The sequence below is a fragment of the Spermophilus citellus genome, assembly GCF_964194105.1.
Source record: "Spermophilus citellus genome assembly, chromosome: 5".
Lineage (NCBI taxonomy): Eukaryota > Metazoa > Chordata > Mammalia > Rodentia > Sciuridae > Spermophilus > Spermophilus citellus.
This window is the reverse complement of record NC_138186.1, coordinates 14,027,665-14,044,389: the sequence shown is the minus strand read 5'-3', so window position 1 is coordinate 14,044,389 and position 16,725 is coordinate 14,027,665. Positions and strand designations below refer to the sequence as shown.

The 16,725-nt window shown below is 38.8% G+C and overlaps 1 protein-coding gene across 1 annotated transcript in view; it reads right to left on the bottom strand.

The window, feature by feature from the left end:
• Window positions 1-844: 844 nt before the first annotated feature.
• Window positions 845-16,725, bottom strand: part of ELOVL2 (ELOVL fatty acid elongase 2) — a 56,635-nt gene continuing 40,754 nt past the window's right edge. The window contains exons 3-8 of the mRNA XM_081295638.1: window positions 13,346-13,533; window positions 10,361-10,438; window positions 5,639-5,810; window positions 3,378-3,502; window positions 2,783-2,917; window positions 845-1,255 (exon numbers count right to left, since the gene is read on the bottom strand). Coding sequence (XP_081151764.1) covers window positions 1,130-1,255; window positions 2,783-2,917; window positions 3,378-3,502; window positions 5,639-5,810; window positions 10,361-10,438; window positions 13,346-13,533 — 824 coding nt within the window. The 3' untranslated portion in view covers window positions 845-1,129. The remainder of the gene's footprint in view (window positions 1,256-2,782; window positions 2,918-3,377; window positions 3,503-5,638; window positions 5,811-10,360; window positions 10,439-13,345; window positions 13,534-16,725) is intronic.

Here is a 16,725-nt window from a genome sequence, read left to right as displayed (position 1 = left end):
GGAGAAAGGGAATGTTCAGTGCCGCCTTGGCCTTTGTGCTTGTTCTCAGAGATCGGTGCTGAGCTGGGAAAGGATGTGTTGAGTTTGCCAAGCTGGCACTGTCACTGTGCTCATCACCAGCCTGTGGCTCAGAGCCAGAGCCTTTCTAAACTATGACAGTGTTGTCTATTTTCAAATACTTAAATAACCTACAAAGACTGATAGCAAGGATTTGGAATAATATTCATGAATAGACTCTCAAAAAACAGACAAGTCTGACTTACCCCCATTTCTCTGTGAATTCTGATGGCAAGTGTTCTGGTGGCAGACACTGTAGGAAAAGGGTGGGCTGGACTGCAGTCCTTCTTCACAAAGAAACAAGCAGCCAGTTTGGGAGACAGCTTTAGTCTGGAGCTCAGACCTTTACTAACCTAGGCTAGCTAACAAGGGAGATGGACATGAATATTTAAATTGTTAAGGAAACCAAATTAAAACAGGGAGACTCCTGTATCCAAAGCCCCTGAGAAATGAGGATTTCGCAGAAAATTTTCAAAATAATTTTAAGATTAGTTATTCTAAACAAAAGATTAACAAATTTCATTGCCAGATTACTAATTTAGAATCGGAAGTGGTTGTGACAGTTTGATAAACAAGGCTCTGGCCTGAGAGGTTTGACTAGATTTTTGTCTTCACTTTCTGATCCCATTTTAATATTTTCTGTGGTTGATTCCTTTATGCACTGACGATCATTGCTTACTGTATATTAGATCATATCGATGTTTACAATACAACGTTTTGTTTGACAGTTTAATCTGAACAACACTCCACTTGAAGACTTGCCATGAATGACAGTGCCCCACACCTCCTGGCCTTGGACGTGTGTGTGGCGTTACAGAGTGCACCTAGGAAGGGTGAGTCTGCGCGGAGGGAGGGGGCATCTGCTCTGAAGTTTCAGGGTCCAGCCTCGATGCTGACCAAAGCATTAATGGATTAACCTAGTAGCAATATATTAATACATTCTGGTACAAATGATTTTATAAACTCAGAAGAAATTAGTTTATGCTAAAACATACAACTTTCAATTCAGTCTTTGCTTTAAAACAAGCGGACTTGTTGGGCTGGTGCCAGGCATGCGTTCCCTGTCACTCTGTCATTGGGCTTTCTTGCTTATCACTCCATTCACTTCGGCGAAGCAGGCTTTGGAAAAACCATTTCTGACTTCTTTTCCTGCAGGCAGCTCTTGCATGTCTTTTTTCATTGGCTTTTTTCGGTATGTCTGTTGGGTGTGTATATATAGGAGAGAAAGAAAAAAAATTCCTTAGTAAGACCTTATCTCTAAGGCTGCATATGGTTAAAACAGTCCATGAATTTCTTGGGCACTGGACTTTCTCCTAGGAATTCGTGTTTGAAATATGACCATGTTTAAGCCCCTAGTTAAAAACAGGGTAAAAGCAAGACAAATGTGTGATGTTAATGAGAGGTTCCCTTCATCTTATATTAGGTCAGGATTTCCACTGAAATTTTTCTGCATTAGTTTCTTACTTGGAAAGGATATAATTTTTAAAAAAGATACCTCAAATGAAAAAGTGCTATTTTATTCTAAAAGACCAACAACTGGGTTATTGGATTGATTTGAGTATCCTCCATTTTTGGTGCTGGAATCCGGGCCTCCCCACTGAGCATAACCCCAGCTGGGCATAGCCTTCCTTCTATGATAACTATCATCTCATTTTTACTTTAAGTTATTTTTTTTTAAAGCAATAGTACTAAGAGTCAAGACTGTACTTACAGACTCAGCGTCAGGACTGAGATTTGATTTGAGCCAGCGTGTGGGGCTCAGGCTTCTATTGCCATTATCTACCGCTGCTGGGCTTCTACTTCCTGCCCAGGGTTAATATCCAGCACCCCAAACTCCCCACTTTCCTTTAACACTCCTCTGTGTGTGTGTGTGGCTTTGTTTGGGTCTGTCGACTATTATTTCTTAAGAGACAAAGCCTAGTCAGTCCAATTTCAGAAACACAAAATCTAAAAAGATGTCAGAGGTTTAGTCCTCCAGTTGGACTCTGTATTTGCATAAAACAATGGTGAGTTCTCTTGTTCACCAAACTAAAAAATAAGAGCATTTCTTGTTCAAAAGAGGCCGCAAATGAATACAATTTCTGAAGTACTGTTTTGAATGTAAATATGCCTTTTTTTTGTTAAAGGAAGCATTCCATTTCCCCAGCCCACAAAGGAGTGCAATTTAAAATCTACAACCCGCTGAGGCCTATGCTCTGTCATAGCTTTCATAGGTTCTTGCAAAACAGTCACTTTGAAATTGCATTTTGAAGCTCTAATTGTTAAAAAGAAAATGACACTTAATAAACAAAAAGCCAGTGTAACCTTTCCATACTAATTGGCCTTAAGGAATTTTATCCAAATGATCTATAACACTATGATATATTAAAAAATAATGTCCCATTTTTTCTCCATTTATGTAAGTTTCCTAGATCTGTCTCACACCTGATTAATTTTCAGAATGCAAATACATGATGCAAACAATATAACTTGGTATTTCTGATAAATGTTTTTCAATGCACATAGTTTTAGTAGAATGCCCCCTACACTATTAACTGTGGTTCTTCTTTGAGTAGGAGGCCATAGGGAGAGAAATCAGAATGCAAGTTTTACTTTTTCATTTACAAACCCACCATCTAAATTCATCCACAAGCATTTGCTTAATATTTAATCAGTAAAATTACAAACATATAATGCAAAGTGCACATATGCTGTGTTTTGCTACAAATATTTCTATTTCACATACCTGAACATAAAAATTTAAGAACAGGACGACTAGTGTCATCATATAGGAGGACTGGAAGATGAGGCAACCAAAGGGGAAGCCACAGGGCTTCACGACGGCACTCAGCGTGTGGGTGATGGTGAGCAGGAACTGCACCTGCAGGGGCACAGAGGGCCAGAGTGAGTGAGTTCCGCTGCCCCCGGCCGGGGACCTCCTCAGTCAGATCAACTCCTGTCATGCTCTACATTTTGCAGGAATGAAACAAGCACAATGCTGAGGCAGCCCACTATCCTATCCAGGAACTATCGGAACTTAGTAATGGCAATGTTATATAATTACCAATATAAGTTTCTTATGAAGAAGCAGCAGCTAAAGTTATTTAAATAAAAATGTTTAGCTTATAATTTAAAAAATATTCATCGATATTTCAGAGCAAGGATCTTCTCATCATAAATTGTATATATACAAACATTTTAATTCAAAAAATAATTCTTAAAGGCTCTTAGAGAAAAATAGGCATCCTCATCACATGTAGAGAGGCCTCTGATGTCCAAAAGACAAATTCCTACTTCCTGCTCCTCCATGAGCCATATGGAGAGAGCTGGGAGTGACATACCAGCTGAGCCTGTGTGAGATATTTCTTCCACCAAAGGTACTTGTGCATGGATGGAAACACAGAAAGTCCATAATAGGAGTACATTAGAATGTGGATAAAGCTGTTCAGTGTTGGTCCAAAGAAACCTAGGAAAGTATAGCATGAGTTACTATTTTATAAAATAAGACTGTTCATTCTCCTTTGTCTAGTGATATTCTTCCTGTGCGTAATAACTAAAAATTAATAGGTAAAGGACAATCATATGATGAACTTCATACTGATAAATTCCCCAATTATTGTGCTATTGCCCTAAGATTTGGCAAAAACTTCTGGATCGAAGTAAACTGGGATACTTTTTCAGCCAGAGTGCCACCCAGTTCTTATTTGCAAAGTTTTAACTGTCTCTTTGTCATTACAATAGCTAATGGGGGTGGGGGGCAGATAACTTAGAGCTAGAGGCAGAGTTCCTCTCAACCAGAACTATCTTTGCTTTGATTTAACCTTGGATGGGAAAAAGCCTCCTGTGGGCAGCAGGTTATCATTCAGGGAAAGAGTGCTTGTCCAGGGTGCACAAGCTGTTATGACACTTGGATTTATATAGAAAACACAGATATAGTGTGAGTATCAGGAGACACATTAGTGATATTTACTTGAGTTTTTATTTCTATCAATTAGTGAATGATCATTGCTTAAGGTTTTTATAATACTCTTGAGTGGAAACTATCACATTATTTATAGGACTTTTTACACAATGATTTAAGATTTAGGTACTAATTTGTAATGAAACTTGATAAAAAATACTAACCTTTGCAATTCTCCTTTGATAGTTATTATAGTCTTCTTTAAGTATCAAATTTGTAAAAAAGTAGATTCTGTCTAGGAGGAGTGTGGAAAGCATTCCTTTCTGCCTACTGCATCCCTACCAGTTTCCCTCCTGACACTAGTTTTTATTTGCATCTTCAGTCAGTGATATAAAGTGGTCCCTGACCTGATAGCTTTACTTCAACCCTATGATGGTGTGAAAGTGATGCAGTCAGTAGAAACCACAACTAGGATTCTGAGTGTTAGCCAGGGGGCTAGTGGTATGTGCTGTAATACTCATGATGCTGGGGAGCTGCGGCACACAGGAGGAACAACCCACACTACCAGCATGCTGTGCTGCTGTTGGGATGTTTGACAGGTTGGTTGTATTAACTGTTTTTGACTTATGAAATTTTTAACTCACAGTGGGTATACCAGGATGTGGCTCCATATATCTGCACTCCAAATTTTCTTGGGATTGTTTTCTATTTCCACAAAGACATTGAATTTTAAAACAAAAGAATTTTCTTAAATTTTACCTGTTCTGATTTTTCATAGGATATTTTCAAATTGGGGGGACAACACATTATAAAATAGACACTCCTGTTCTTTCCAGCTCAGTGCTTCTCAAACTGCAGTTTGTGACTGATGCAGTAATGAACTGTGAAGTCAGTGCAGTGAGAACTGTCTGCTTTTTGTATTTTGACAAGTGAAATAGAATTTACAAAAAAAAAAAAAAAACCCCACAGTAAATACTGTTACCTGAAATTTTTGTTTCATGAAAAATTGTATATACCACAGTATATCAGGAAGAGCCACAGTTGGCCACCTGTAAGCCCCTCAACTTGGGAGGCTGAGGCAGGAGGATTGCAAGTTTAAAGCCATTCTTGATAACTTAGCAAGACCCTCTCTCAAAATAGGGATGGGGATATAGCTCAGTGGTTAAATGCTCCTGGGTTTAATCCCTGATTTAAATAAGAAAAAAAAAAAAGCCACAGTATATATTTAATGAAATTTTTGTTTCACACACAATACATAATATGAATAAGTGGGCTGGATTGTGAAATAAAATATATTTTGTACTGCAGTTCTCAGTTAACAAAATTGAAAGTCATTGCTCTGGTGGGTCACACAAAGATGTTATCTTAATTTTTCAGAATGTAAAAACAAGCCCTAAGAGCTAAATAACTCTATCACAACCAAGTGGTAACTCTTGAAGGTGCCACTTTCCACAGGAACCAAACAACACCTATACCAGAGTTGGTCTGCTCTGGCTGGGTGTGTGTCTCTGCCTTCTGACATCTGGTGTATGGGAAAGAAAATATTTTTAAAACTTAAAATTACATTCAGATTTTGCCAGCATCAAAGGATAGAAATTCAAAGGCCACTAGTGAGCGCCTGCTTCCACAGCCCCACTCCCCACCCTATTGGGTGGCCTGTGAGAGCCATGGCATAGGACCAGAAACCAGCAGGGAACTTACTCTGTCCACAGGGTATCCAGTTCAAGACACACCACCAGATGTTAAACATGGAGGCATGATGGTAGACATGAAGGAAAGTGATCTGATTTGTCTTTTTTCGCAAAACAAAGAAAATTGTGTCCAGGAACTCTACTAATTTGGAGAAGTAGTACCACCATAGCACCTTGGCTACCTATAAAAATTTAAAAAGGGGAGAAAGGTATGAGAAGTGAAAATGTCCCTGCATAGCCCTACCGCTCATCCTGCCTTCCATACACCATCTGTGCATTACCAGCGTGTGTCTTGTTCTTGGACTACTTACTGCTAGTCCAGAGTCTTTGCCTCCAGTTTCTCCTCATTCTAGGCAGTATACCCTGCTCAAGTGAAAGTCGGATTTTCTTCCCAAAATACCTATGTATCCAAGTTACCACTCAGCACCTACAAAACTAAGTGGATTCCTCATCACTGTGGTCTGGTACCATGTAAGTCATCTGCATTCTCCTACTCGAGTGCCAAGGACTCTTCTTCCTGCATCCAACACTCCTGTCCTACCTCCAGGTCAGTCATGTTTTAGTCATCCTTTATTAATACTCCTTCAGTGCCACCACCTCCTCTGGAACGTGCCCCATCTTTTCTTTTCCTTTCCTTAGGTGGAACCAGTGGCTTCATGTATAGTCTTTTTTTTTTTTTTATTGTTGGTCGTTCAAAACATTACATAGTTCTTGATATATCATATTTCACAGTTTGATTCAAGTGGGTTATGAACTCCCATTTTTACCCCGTATACAGATTGCTGTATCACATCAGTTACACTTCCATTAAGGACCTGAACAGACACTTTTCAGAGGAGGACATACAATCAATCAACAAGTACATGAAAAAATGCTCACCATCACTAGCAGTCAGAGAAATGCAAATCAAAACCACCCTAAGATACCATCTCACTCCAGTAAGATTGGCAGCCATTATGAAGTCCAACAACAAGAAGTGCTGGAGAGGATGTGGGGAAAAGGGTACACTTGTTCATTGTTGGTGGGACTGCAAATTGGTGCAGCCAATTTGGAAAGCAGTATGGAGATTTCTTGGAAAGCTGGGAATGGAACCACCATTTGACCCAGCTATTCCCCTTCTCGGTCTATTCCCTAAAGACCTAAAAACAGCATGCTATAGGGACACTGCTACATCGATGTTCATAGCAGCACCATTCACGATAGCAAGATTGTGGAACCAACCTAGATGCCCTTCAATAGATGAATGGATAAAAAAAAATGTGGCATTTATACACAATGGAGTATTACTCTGCATTAAAAAATGACAAAATCATAGAATTTGGAGGGAAATGGATGGCATTAGAGCAGATTATGCTAAGTGAAGCTAGCCAATCCTTAAAAAACAAATGCCAAATGACTGCTTTGATATAAGGGGAGTAACCAAAGACAGGGTAGGGACGAAGAGCTTGAGATGAAGATTAACATTAAACAGGGATGAGAGGTGGGAGGGAAAGGGAGTGAGAAGGGAAATCGCATGGAAATGGAAGGTGATCCTCAGGGTTTTACAAAATTACATATAAGAGGAAATGAGGGGTAAGAGAAGAATAATACAAGTGGAAGAAATGATTTACAGTAGAGGGGGTAGAGAGAGAAAAGGGGAGGGGAGGGGAGGGGGGATAGTAGAGAATAGGATAGACAGCAGAATACATGTATAGTCTTAAATTACTTGCCTACATCTCTATAATCAACCACCATTAAAGTCTAGCAAGTGTTGTGAACCTATTGTTGGACTGCATATAACTCAGAGGCAGAGACGGTCTCATTCAGACTTGTGCAGTATGTAGCTCTCAACGGGTCATTACTGTTTGTTATACTAAATTATAATTCTTCTGTGCTCTAATGTACCTGTTTCTCTCAAACATTATATTACCTAAAAAAAAGTCTGACTACATCATTTATGCCTCTGAGAGGAAGAGATTAAAAGTCAAGAAGTACTTTGTCCTTACTAACATTGATAGGTCATGATTACCAATTTGCTTTCCTTCCAATGCCCTTTACATAATCTTATCTACGTAGAAATACCTCTTAAGAGCATGGTGTTTTTTGTTTTTAATGTGTTTATTTATGCATTGTAGTTATTCCTAATTGTTGAGTTTATGTCAACATACATGCATGGAATTTTGTCCATTTCAGTCCTCAGTGCCTCCTCTTTCCCTCCCCACCCCCATTCCCCTTCTCTACTGGTCTTACATTTATTATTATTATAATTAAAAACAGTTTTAGTTGTAGATGGACACAATATCTTTGTGGTGCTGAGGAGCAAACCCCAGTGCCTCACACATGCAAGGCAAGAAGTGCTCTACCACTGAGCTGCAGCCCCTCTTATAATTGGTGCTTTATAGATATACATAAATGGGGAATTCACTTGTGATATACATGCTTGCGTAATTTTATCCACTTCATTCTGCATTTCCTCCCTTTTCCAGTCCCTCCTCCTCCTCCACTGATCTTCCTATAATATCTGACCCCCTCTTGGCCCCCCACTTTTTCCGCTTATTTTTGCTCTAGCTTCCGCAAAAGGAGCTTGGTGATTTAAACATATTTTTGAAGAGGTTAGATAATAGGAATCTTGAAATTAGATTATCATGCTATACTGTCTACTTCTCAAGACATTCATGAGATAGTGGCATTCATCTTAATGTCTGGAACAATTAGCCTTCAGAAATATTAATACATTTAGAATGGCAACTTTGAGCAGACTCTTTTCCCAATATGCACTAGCCTGTAATAATGCATTAGAAATAAAATGGGTATAGAGAAACCTCCATCTTACTTTAAAACATATATCATCTTATTGATAACCCTCAAAGTCTTTTATTACAGAAATTTCAAACATTCTCTAATACAGGAAGAATAACTGTGTCCATCCTTAAACTTTGAGAATTTTCAATATGACTCCAATTTTCTCAATTCCTAAAACATTTTTGTGGGGTGGGGTAGATCATTATAAGCAATTTCAAGACATCATTTTATCTATAAATATTCCTAATGAACTTTTATTTTAACAAACCATGAGTCATTATCTTGTCCATGCAATTAACTTCTAAATATCTTCTAACAGCCTTTCTTATTTAAATCAGGATCCAAACAAGGTCCACACTGAATTTTTATTGATATGGTCTTAAAGTTTCTCATCTTGTTCCTTCCTTTTATCCCCACTCCCCATATCTTTTTCTTAAAACTCCCATCAGTTATACAGAATTCCTGATATTTTGGATTTGGATGTTTATTTTCTCTAACCATCTCTGCCATATCTCTAACTTGCAATTAGATTTTTAATTATTTTTTGTAAATATACCAAACAACACTAGCTACTCATCACTGAATTTCAAGAATTTTCAGTATGACTCTCATTTTCTCGATTCTAATTCCTACCACTTTCTTTGGCAGAGGCTGGGGTGTAGACCATTATTTATCAACATGCAGGTCTGCCAGGTAGGATTTCTGTTGTTTCAAGTTCACTTCCCCGCTGCTCCAGTGATGTTCAGAGGGGCAGTGAGCTCGGGTATGTAGGAGCTACAAAATGGCAATTTTTCTGTTGTTTGGTGCTTTTTTTTTTTTTCCTACAACAAAGATTTACCCTTTTCATCTCTTTGGAAACTTGGATATAAAAGGCAAAATGATGGTCTGGCAACTTTCATAAGATTTTTTTTTTAAACTCCAATTTAAAAAATACATTTAGTATGTTTCAGTCCATCCCAGTCAATGTTCTTTTAGATAGTGTCCCATCGCCAGTGGGCATTCCTTTAAGGTGGCCCCTTCATGTCATGATGCTTATAATGTTTCTTTGCTTTGGGTCACTGGATGTCCTGGGTTTACCTGAAAAACATTCTCTGCCCCAAACTGGAATTTGGCCACTTGGCTCTAAGAACCCTCATTCCTTGGGGTAGAAAATTATATTTTGAGAGCACTTCTAGATAAGCATGGCTCACTGCCCTGGGCTGTCATAGACAAAGCAAATATTTTTTAAGAAGTATAATTTTATTATTTCTAATTTGTATGGTTACTGAGTTTTAGTTTAACTTTTAAAAATGTCTTTTCTTTGTCTGAAATATTAGTTACTTATATAACTTACATATTTTATCCTAAAATGTCCCTGTAAGAGTCTCAGAATAGTAATAGCAACAAAAAATCCTTTTAAAGATATCTCATTAGGGACATCCACTCAAAAGCTTTTAAGTGGCCATGTCCTTACTTAATAAGTATACTTAAGGTATACTCATTGATTTGTTTCTAAATTTTTTTGGGGAAGATGCTTTACTTTCTTTTTATAATTACATAAAACAGTTAATGGTTCCAAAATATAACCGACTCTAGCTTCCATCCCTATCCCTCTGTCTCTCAAACAATTTTGAATAGCTTTTGGTTTATCCTGCCATTGTTTCAAGAATATAAGTAAATACACATAATCTCTTGACTATAGGTGCTATACAATAACCATGGTCTGCCAGCAAAGCAACCTCAAGATGATTCTGTAACATAGACGCCCTTGTTCCATTCTGTGGATGTGCCATGGTTTATTCAGCCAGTGCCCTTCAGATGAACATTCAGAAGATATTTTTGTTACCAAACATTTCTACTGGAACAGGAACCCGTTATCTCATCCCAGCCCACCCTCACATGTGGAGGAAGAGCCTCCTCTCCTTTCAGTGAGAAATGGTAACAGATGGTTGTCTTGTTTCTAACAGCTCACCCTGATATCGCCTTCCCCAGCACTGGTGAGATCTTGACACTGTAAGTTGTAGCCTCCTTCCCAACTGGAGAGAATGAGCTGTCAAGGAATCGAGAAAGGAGGGTTGGTTCAACATAAGAATTTGGAAGCAATCCCTCCCCCGCTTTTTTTTTTTTAACATACATGACAATAATAGAGTGTATTACACTCATTATTTGCAACCATTCAAGGTTTGAGTACAAATGTCCCAGATTTTGTATTTAATCCAACCCTATCCTTAAACATTATCAAGGGATTTAATTCTTGAGGTTAAACTGAAACCAGTGGTTTTCTTTACAAAATTTTGTGTAATCATCTAGTCATCTATTTCAACAACTAAGATGTAGAATTAATTGAATAAAAATTGAGTAAGGAAAGCCAGGCACATGCCTATAGTTGCAGTGGCTCAGAAGGATCATGAGTTCAAAGCCAGCCTCAGCAAAAGTAAGGTGCTAAGCAACTCTGAGACCCTTCTCTAAATAAAATACAAAATAGGGCTGGGGATGTGGCTCAGTAGTCAAGTGCCCCCGAGTACTGCCCCCCACCCAAAGTGTAAGGAAACCACTAAAATTTAATGTGTTGTTTGTATAATTTCATGAAATATATACCTATTGTCATTTTAAAGATCAACCATTTTCTTCACCGTATTTATGCTACTTGGTAAGTTTCATGATTAGTTAAAATCTTCTTACTCTTAAAGCAAAACAAACAAAAACCACAAACAGCTCTGCAAAACCTATGCTGCTTCCAGCTCCTCTGTCTAGAGTCTTTGCCAGATACCTTGTGTACAGTACTTGATGGGTGAATGGTCTGTTCAGAGTTACATGGCTAGAGGTGGGAGAACTATTTGACTAAAGATCAAACTTCCTAAATCACTGTTCTTTCTCAACCTGGTAAGAAAATGTTAAATTCTCTCCCTGTAAAAATGCAAGATTCTGGAACATTTGGCTCTGATTCAACAAAGTATAACAGACAAAAGGCCCAATATTTCCTGCTGTCCTAGAGATTGTAAAGGTATAGATCTGTTAAAACACTAAACCTTAAAAAGATGGACTACTGACTAACATTTAGAAGGTTTCAGAACCTTTGTCTTTTTTTCACTGTTCTGTTGATTCTCTTTCCTTTTAAGAAAACACCTTTCAGTTACCATAATTAAAGATTATCAGGACAAACAAATCCAGTGAAAGAAGCGAGACTTGGATTTTCCTGATGGGGAAATGACTTGATTGGTAATAGAGCCCAACAAATCCCAGGGCTGTAAGCTCCTGTTCTTACCTGGGAACAGTGACAAGCTAGACAGATCTAGGGACTACTTTAGAGGATATGCCAATTTCACATTGGTGCATTTTTTCAAACTAAGAAAGCTGTTTAACTTTGTGTACAATAATTGACTTAAAAATTTATGATTACGCTGCAGTTTTGTAGCATGGAGTTCTAATCGCTATTCTCTATGCTAAAAATCGCTATTCTCTATGCTAAAAAAAAGTCATGGAGCAAGCCAGGGCACGTTCTCTATGACAGACTGCTTTAACCAGATTTAGTCAGGCTGATCCCATCCATGTGTCACCTGTCAGAGCTACCTGCATAGCAGAATAAGCAGCCAAGCCACAGAATGATCCAGTGTGAGACAGAACTTCCTGAGTCCCCTAACTTCATGGGTACAGGACGGCTATGCTGAAGAAAATGAAACAAGTCTGTCAAATAGGGTTAGCCTTGGCAGGTATCAACTAAATCACTCCAGAACATCCCTAGAGTTCATCCTGCTCTAATCCAAGTTCAGTTCAGTTTGCTTTTACAAATCTAGCAACTTGCCTTGTCTAAGGGACAGTCTTTCTTTGCTACACAGAGAAACTAAACCATAAATCACTACCATGCAAACTTATCTAGTGCACTAAAATTCATCTTGTAAAGAATCCAAAATAAAAACTTTTTTCAGTACCAGGTAAAATTAGGATTTTAGAGTTGTCAGCATGGCTTTCCTGATCCCAAATTCCATCTCTTGCATTCTGATGCCTAAAATTTCATTAGAGATTCATTCCACTCACTCATAGATAATGGCTATTATACATTATTAGAATGGCACATATTAGAAGTCTGGTGTGGTGGAGTGCATCTGTAATCCCAGGGACTTGGGAGGCTGAGGTGAGGCAGGAAGACTTGATTGCCAGACCCTCTCTCGAAAAAGGGTAAGGAATGGGAGAATGTTCCTCAAATTACACTTGAGTTTAATTCCCCATATTACAAAAAAAGAGTGCATATTAGAATAAGGCACAGAATAAACTCAAGATGAGAAAACCTATATTTTAAGGCAAGGATTTAATTCAAACACAGCAGGAAGTTTTGGTCATTATCAGTCATGTATAACTTGTATGAATCCTACTTTTTGTTTCCATTGTAGCTCCATCTTTGCTACAGCAAGTTCAATACTTTTAGATTTTGCCTAGTATAATAGTAACTGCTGGTTGAGTAGGCAGGGCAATCATTACGTGTCCCTCTTCTCGTAAAATCATTTGGGTCTGGTGCGTGCTGCAGCTTGGCCCTCCAGAAGTCAGTCTTGAGGGACAACTGACAAAGATGTGGTTGCATTCTTTAAGGGTAGGTGTGTGCATGATTTGTGTACACATAACATTTATATGCATGTATATGTGCATTTCAGTGAAACTAACTGAATTTGACATCTAAAAAAAATACTTAGGTTAAAAAACACATGATCTTTAAAGGCCCATTCAAATTTAAATGATCCCAAATTGCAATTAGACTAAGGATTAAAGAATAGGCCTAAAATGGAATAAGAAAAGTTCAAGTTAGAAACAAAGACTTCCAGAACTTTGGGAAGGAACCATGTCAAATGCTGGAACAAGTTCTTAACAGTAATGACAGCAACTGTGGAGCATTCTGGTAGGCCAGATGTGACTGCTTCCTAAATTGACTGGGCCACCAACTCCAGCTTTGGCCAGAGATGCTTACCTCTACTAACATGTAGGCGGAGAGAAGTGTGATTCCAAGATTATACAAGGTGAGGATTCCCCTGAGAGAAAAAGCAGGTCTGTTCTTCATGTATTTGTTACCCAGCCATATTGAAAGCAAATATATGACAGTAAGAACAAAGGTAGGCAGGTAAGAGTCCAACATGAACCACCCTCTGACTCGGGAATCTGAAAAGAAGCACACAGAATCCCAAGGAACGAGGTTTTGGTTAGCAATACATTTTTTATATAGCATTTCCCCCATTTTTCCCTTGGGGGGTGCGTTCCAAGATCACCCATGAACGCCATGTACTGTTTTTTACGATACATACACAAATTTAATGCCGTTTTTTCATTTTCACTAAGCACTTACCACCACCTACCATAGTCAAAACTTTTTTCCTTTACAATTTCATGGATAGATTTATTCTTTCTTAGATTTTAGCAACCTCAGCATGGATTATTTTTAGTGATGCTGGCAAGTTTGAATCTACCAATCTTGCACAGTGGGGCCATTATTAAGTAAAACAAGGGCTGTGATTACACATCCTCCACCTCCTCCATTATTCACTGCTAACACCCATCCCCCATAGGGAAAATCTGGAGAGTCAGAAGACACATTTTTATTATACTATAATTTCTAAAACCCACATTGCCTAGAATCACTTATACAATAAACCAGGAGTGGGATTATAATACAGCCAAAGATAACAAAGGCTTGGAGCTGATGACTGAGAAGTGAGAGAAGACAGGAAGAAGGAACAGCAGGGAGGTGAGAGCCTGAGTGCATCAAGTGCCCTGAATCTTTAAAAACCTGAAAAAAGCCCATGTGATAGCTTCATCATAGAACTGTTAACACCTGGGAACGATTGTAGACACAATGACTTGCTCTTTTTGTTTAAAGACCTAGAATTATAAAAATGGCATATTGTTTTTATTCTCCATAAACAGTTTAAGGAGCTGGTTTTGCCAATAGGCAAAGCCCTTTCCTTGATCAACTCCCCTACTCTCAGTCCCTCTTCCTACTACTCCCACTCTACCTACCAACCTTTAGTTAGACCACCTGTCCTGAAGAAGGCACCATTTTTTTGGAAAAAGTGCCTTGAGACAAGTGCCATTACTTACTCTGTACGCTTTTCCCACTGGCGATAAAGATAACAACTCTCACCCACCTCCCTCTTAATAACCAAAGCCTGTTCTATGTGCCACTTCCTGATGTTCATTTCTGTGTAAATGTGGGCTGGGGCTATAGCTCAGTGGTAGAGCACTTGCCTTGCATTCTTGAGGCACTGGGTTCGATCCTCAGCACCCACGTAAAAATGTATCCAACTAAAAAAACTTAAAAAAGTCATCCTTTCTTGCCCAGATAAAAGGCCCTGCCTTCTGAAGACAGCTTTTTCCTACTTTCATAACTACAGCTCCTCATTTACATAATAAGGTGATTTTTATTATGGCTATAACTGTTACTGAGCATTTATTCTGTTCCGAAGCCTGCATTAGTTTATTCTCAAAGCAATCCTATTATATAGGTGATATTATCCCCAGTTTGCTTTTGAGGAAAAGTAACTTATACTATCTCTATATGGTGGTGTATCCACCAAAAGATATGACAAAGCCCTAACTCCTGGTATCTGAATGTCACCTAATTTGGAAACAGGTCTTTGTAAATGTAATTAAGTCGAGACCATACTGAATTAGGATGAGTGGTGTCCTCTAAAGGGGGGAGGTTTGGATACAGGGACACAGAAGAGAAAATCATGTGGAGGCAGAGGCTAATGATGCATCAACAAGCCCTGGAACCCCAAGGATTGACAACAACCACCAGAAACTTGTAGAGAAGCACACAAGAGATTCTTCCCTATCACCTCAGGTGGGGAGAGGCCCTGCCAACACCTCAATTTCAGACTGCTGGCTTCCAAAACAGAATAAATTTGTTATTTTAACCTTCTAGTTTGCAGTACTTTGTTATAGCAGCTCTAGGAAAAGAGCACATCTAATTTAGTACTTAAAGTAGCACATCTGTAATAATTGGAAAGCTGTTACCTTTCCAACTCTAGTATATGTACTAGGAGACAGTGAGCAGGTCTTATTAAAAATGTTGTATCTAAAAATTTTTGCTACAGTTCTTAAGAATGGTCATAATGCTCCAATAAAAACATGGGAACAAATGTAATGTTTCTTACCTTTGAGAACGTGAGAATATTAGCTCTACATCTGTGTCAGGTACTGATACCACGTGTACATAATCAGAAGACGGGACACCTAGAAGCTTAATAGGTTTCATGCCAGGCAATTTAAGCTAGGGCCATTTGAGGAAGGAAAAAGGATTCTTGACACTGAGATACTGAGCACCCTGTCACTGGGGAGGATGTGTGATTCAGTTGTCAATGGTACAATCTCCTTGCTACAGAGGAGAGCTTCCATTAAAAACTGTCACAGCTGAGAAAACAAATGCAGTCCTTTCCTCCACAGAGCTCATATCCACGTAACTCCACATCATGCTGATCTTACTGATAGCAAAGTTCAGTGTGAACTTGGCTCACAGACGTTGTTTTTAACTCCAGTGGATGTGCCCAGTAGAAAGCCAGTCACCTAAGTCACCTAATTCATAGTTCCTCCCAGTATCCTGCAGGCCTAGGCAAGAGGTTGCACCCTCTACCCTGACCTCCTTTACACCCACTAGACCTGCAAGGTATGGAATACATGAAAGTAGGTACATAGACAGATCCTTTGTCCTGGTTACCCACGGGATCACCAAGAGGAGAGAATATGGAAAAAGTTTTTTTTTTTTTTTTAAAAGCAATCCATGACACACACACACACATATAATTTTTTTTTTTCACACTGGGGATTGAACCCAGGGCTGCTTTACCACTAAGCTACATCCCCAGCCTTTTTTATTTTCTATTTTGAGACAGGTTTTGCTAAGTTATTGAGGCTGTCCTCTAACTTGTAATCTTTCTGCCTAAGCCTCCCAAGTCACTAGGATTTCATGCGTGAGCCACTACTCCAACAGAGTATCATTACAACTATATAAATCATCACATTAACGTGGAACAGTTTATAGCCTGTATAGAACTGGGAGTTGAGAGGGATCAAAACAATATCTAAGGGGGATAAAGAGGGGAAAAAAGGAAGTTTTCCTTCCTTTTCCACCTAACAGAGTTGAGGAAATAACTTGAGAGAACAATGGATTTTCTACAGGTTTGTGAACCAGCAAGGCTCAAGTGGAACAAAACATTTTGTCTAGAATTCATTCATTTGCAAAATATCTAGTGCTATTACATTCCCAGAACTGTGATAAGCCCTGCAGAAAAGCAGCCCTGGTTTCTGAATGTTAACCCACAGCATGGCACACCTGCTGTGGGTTAACAGTGGAGT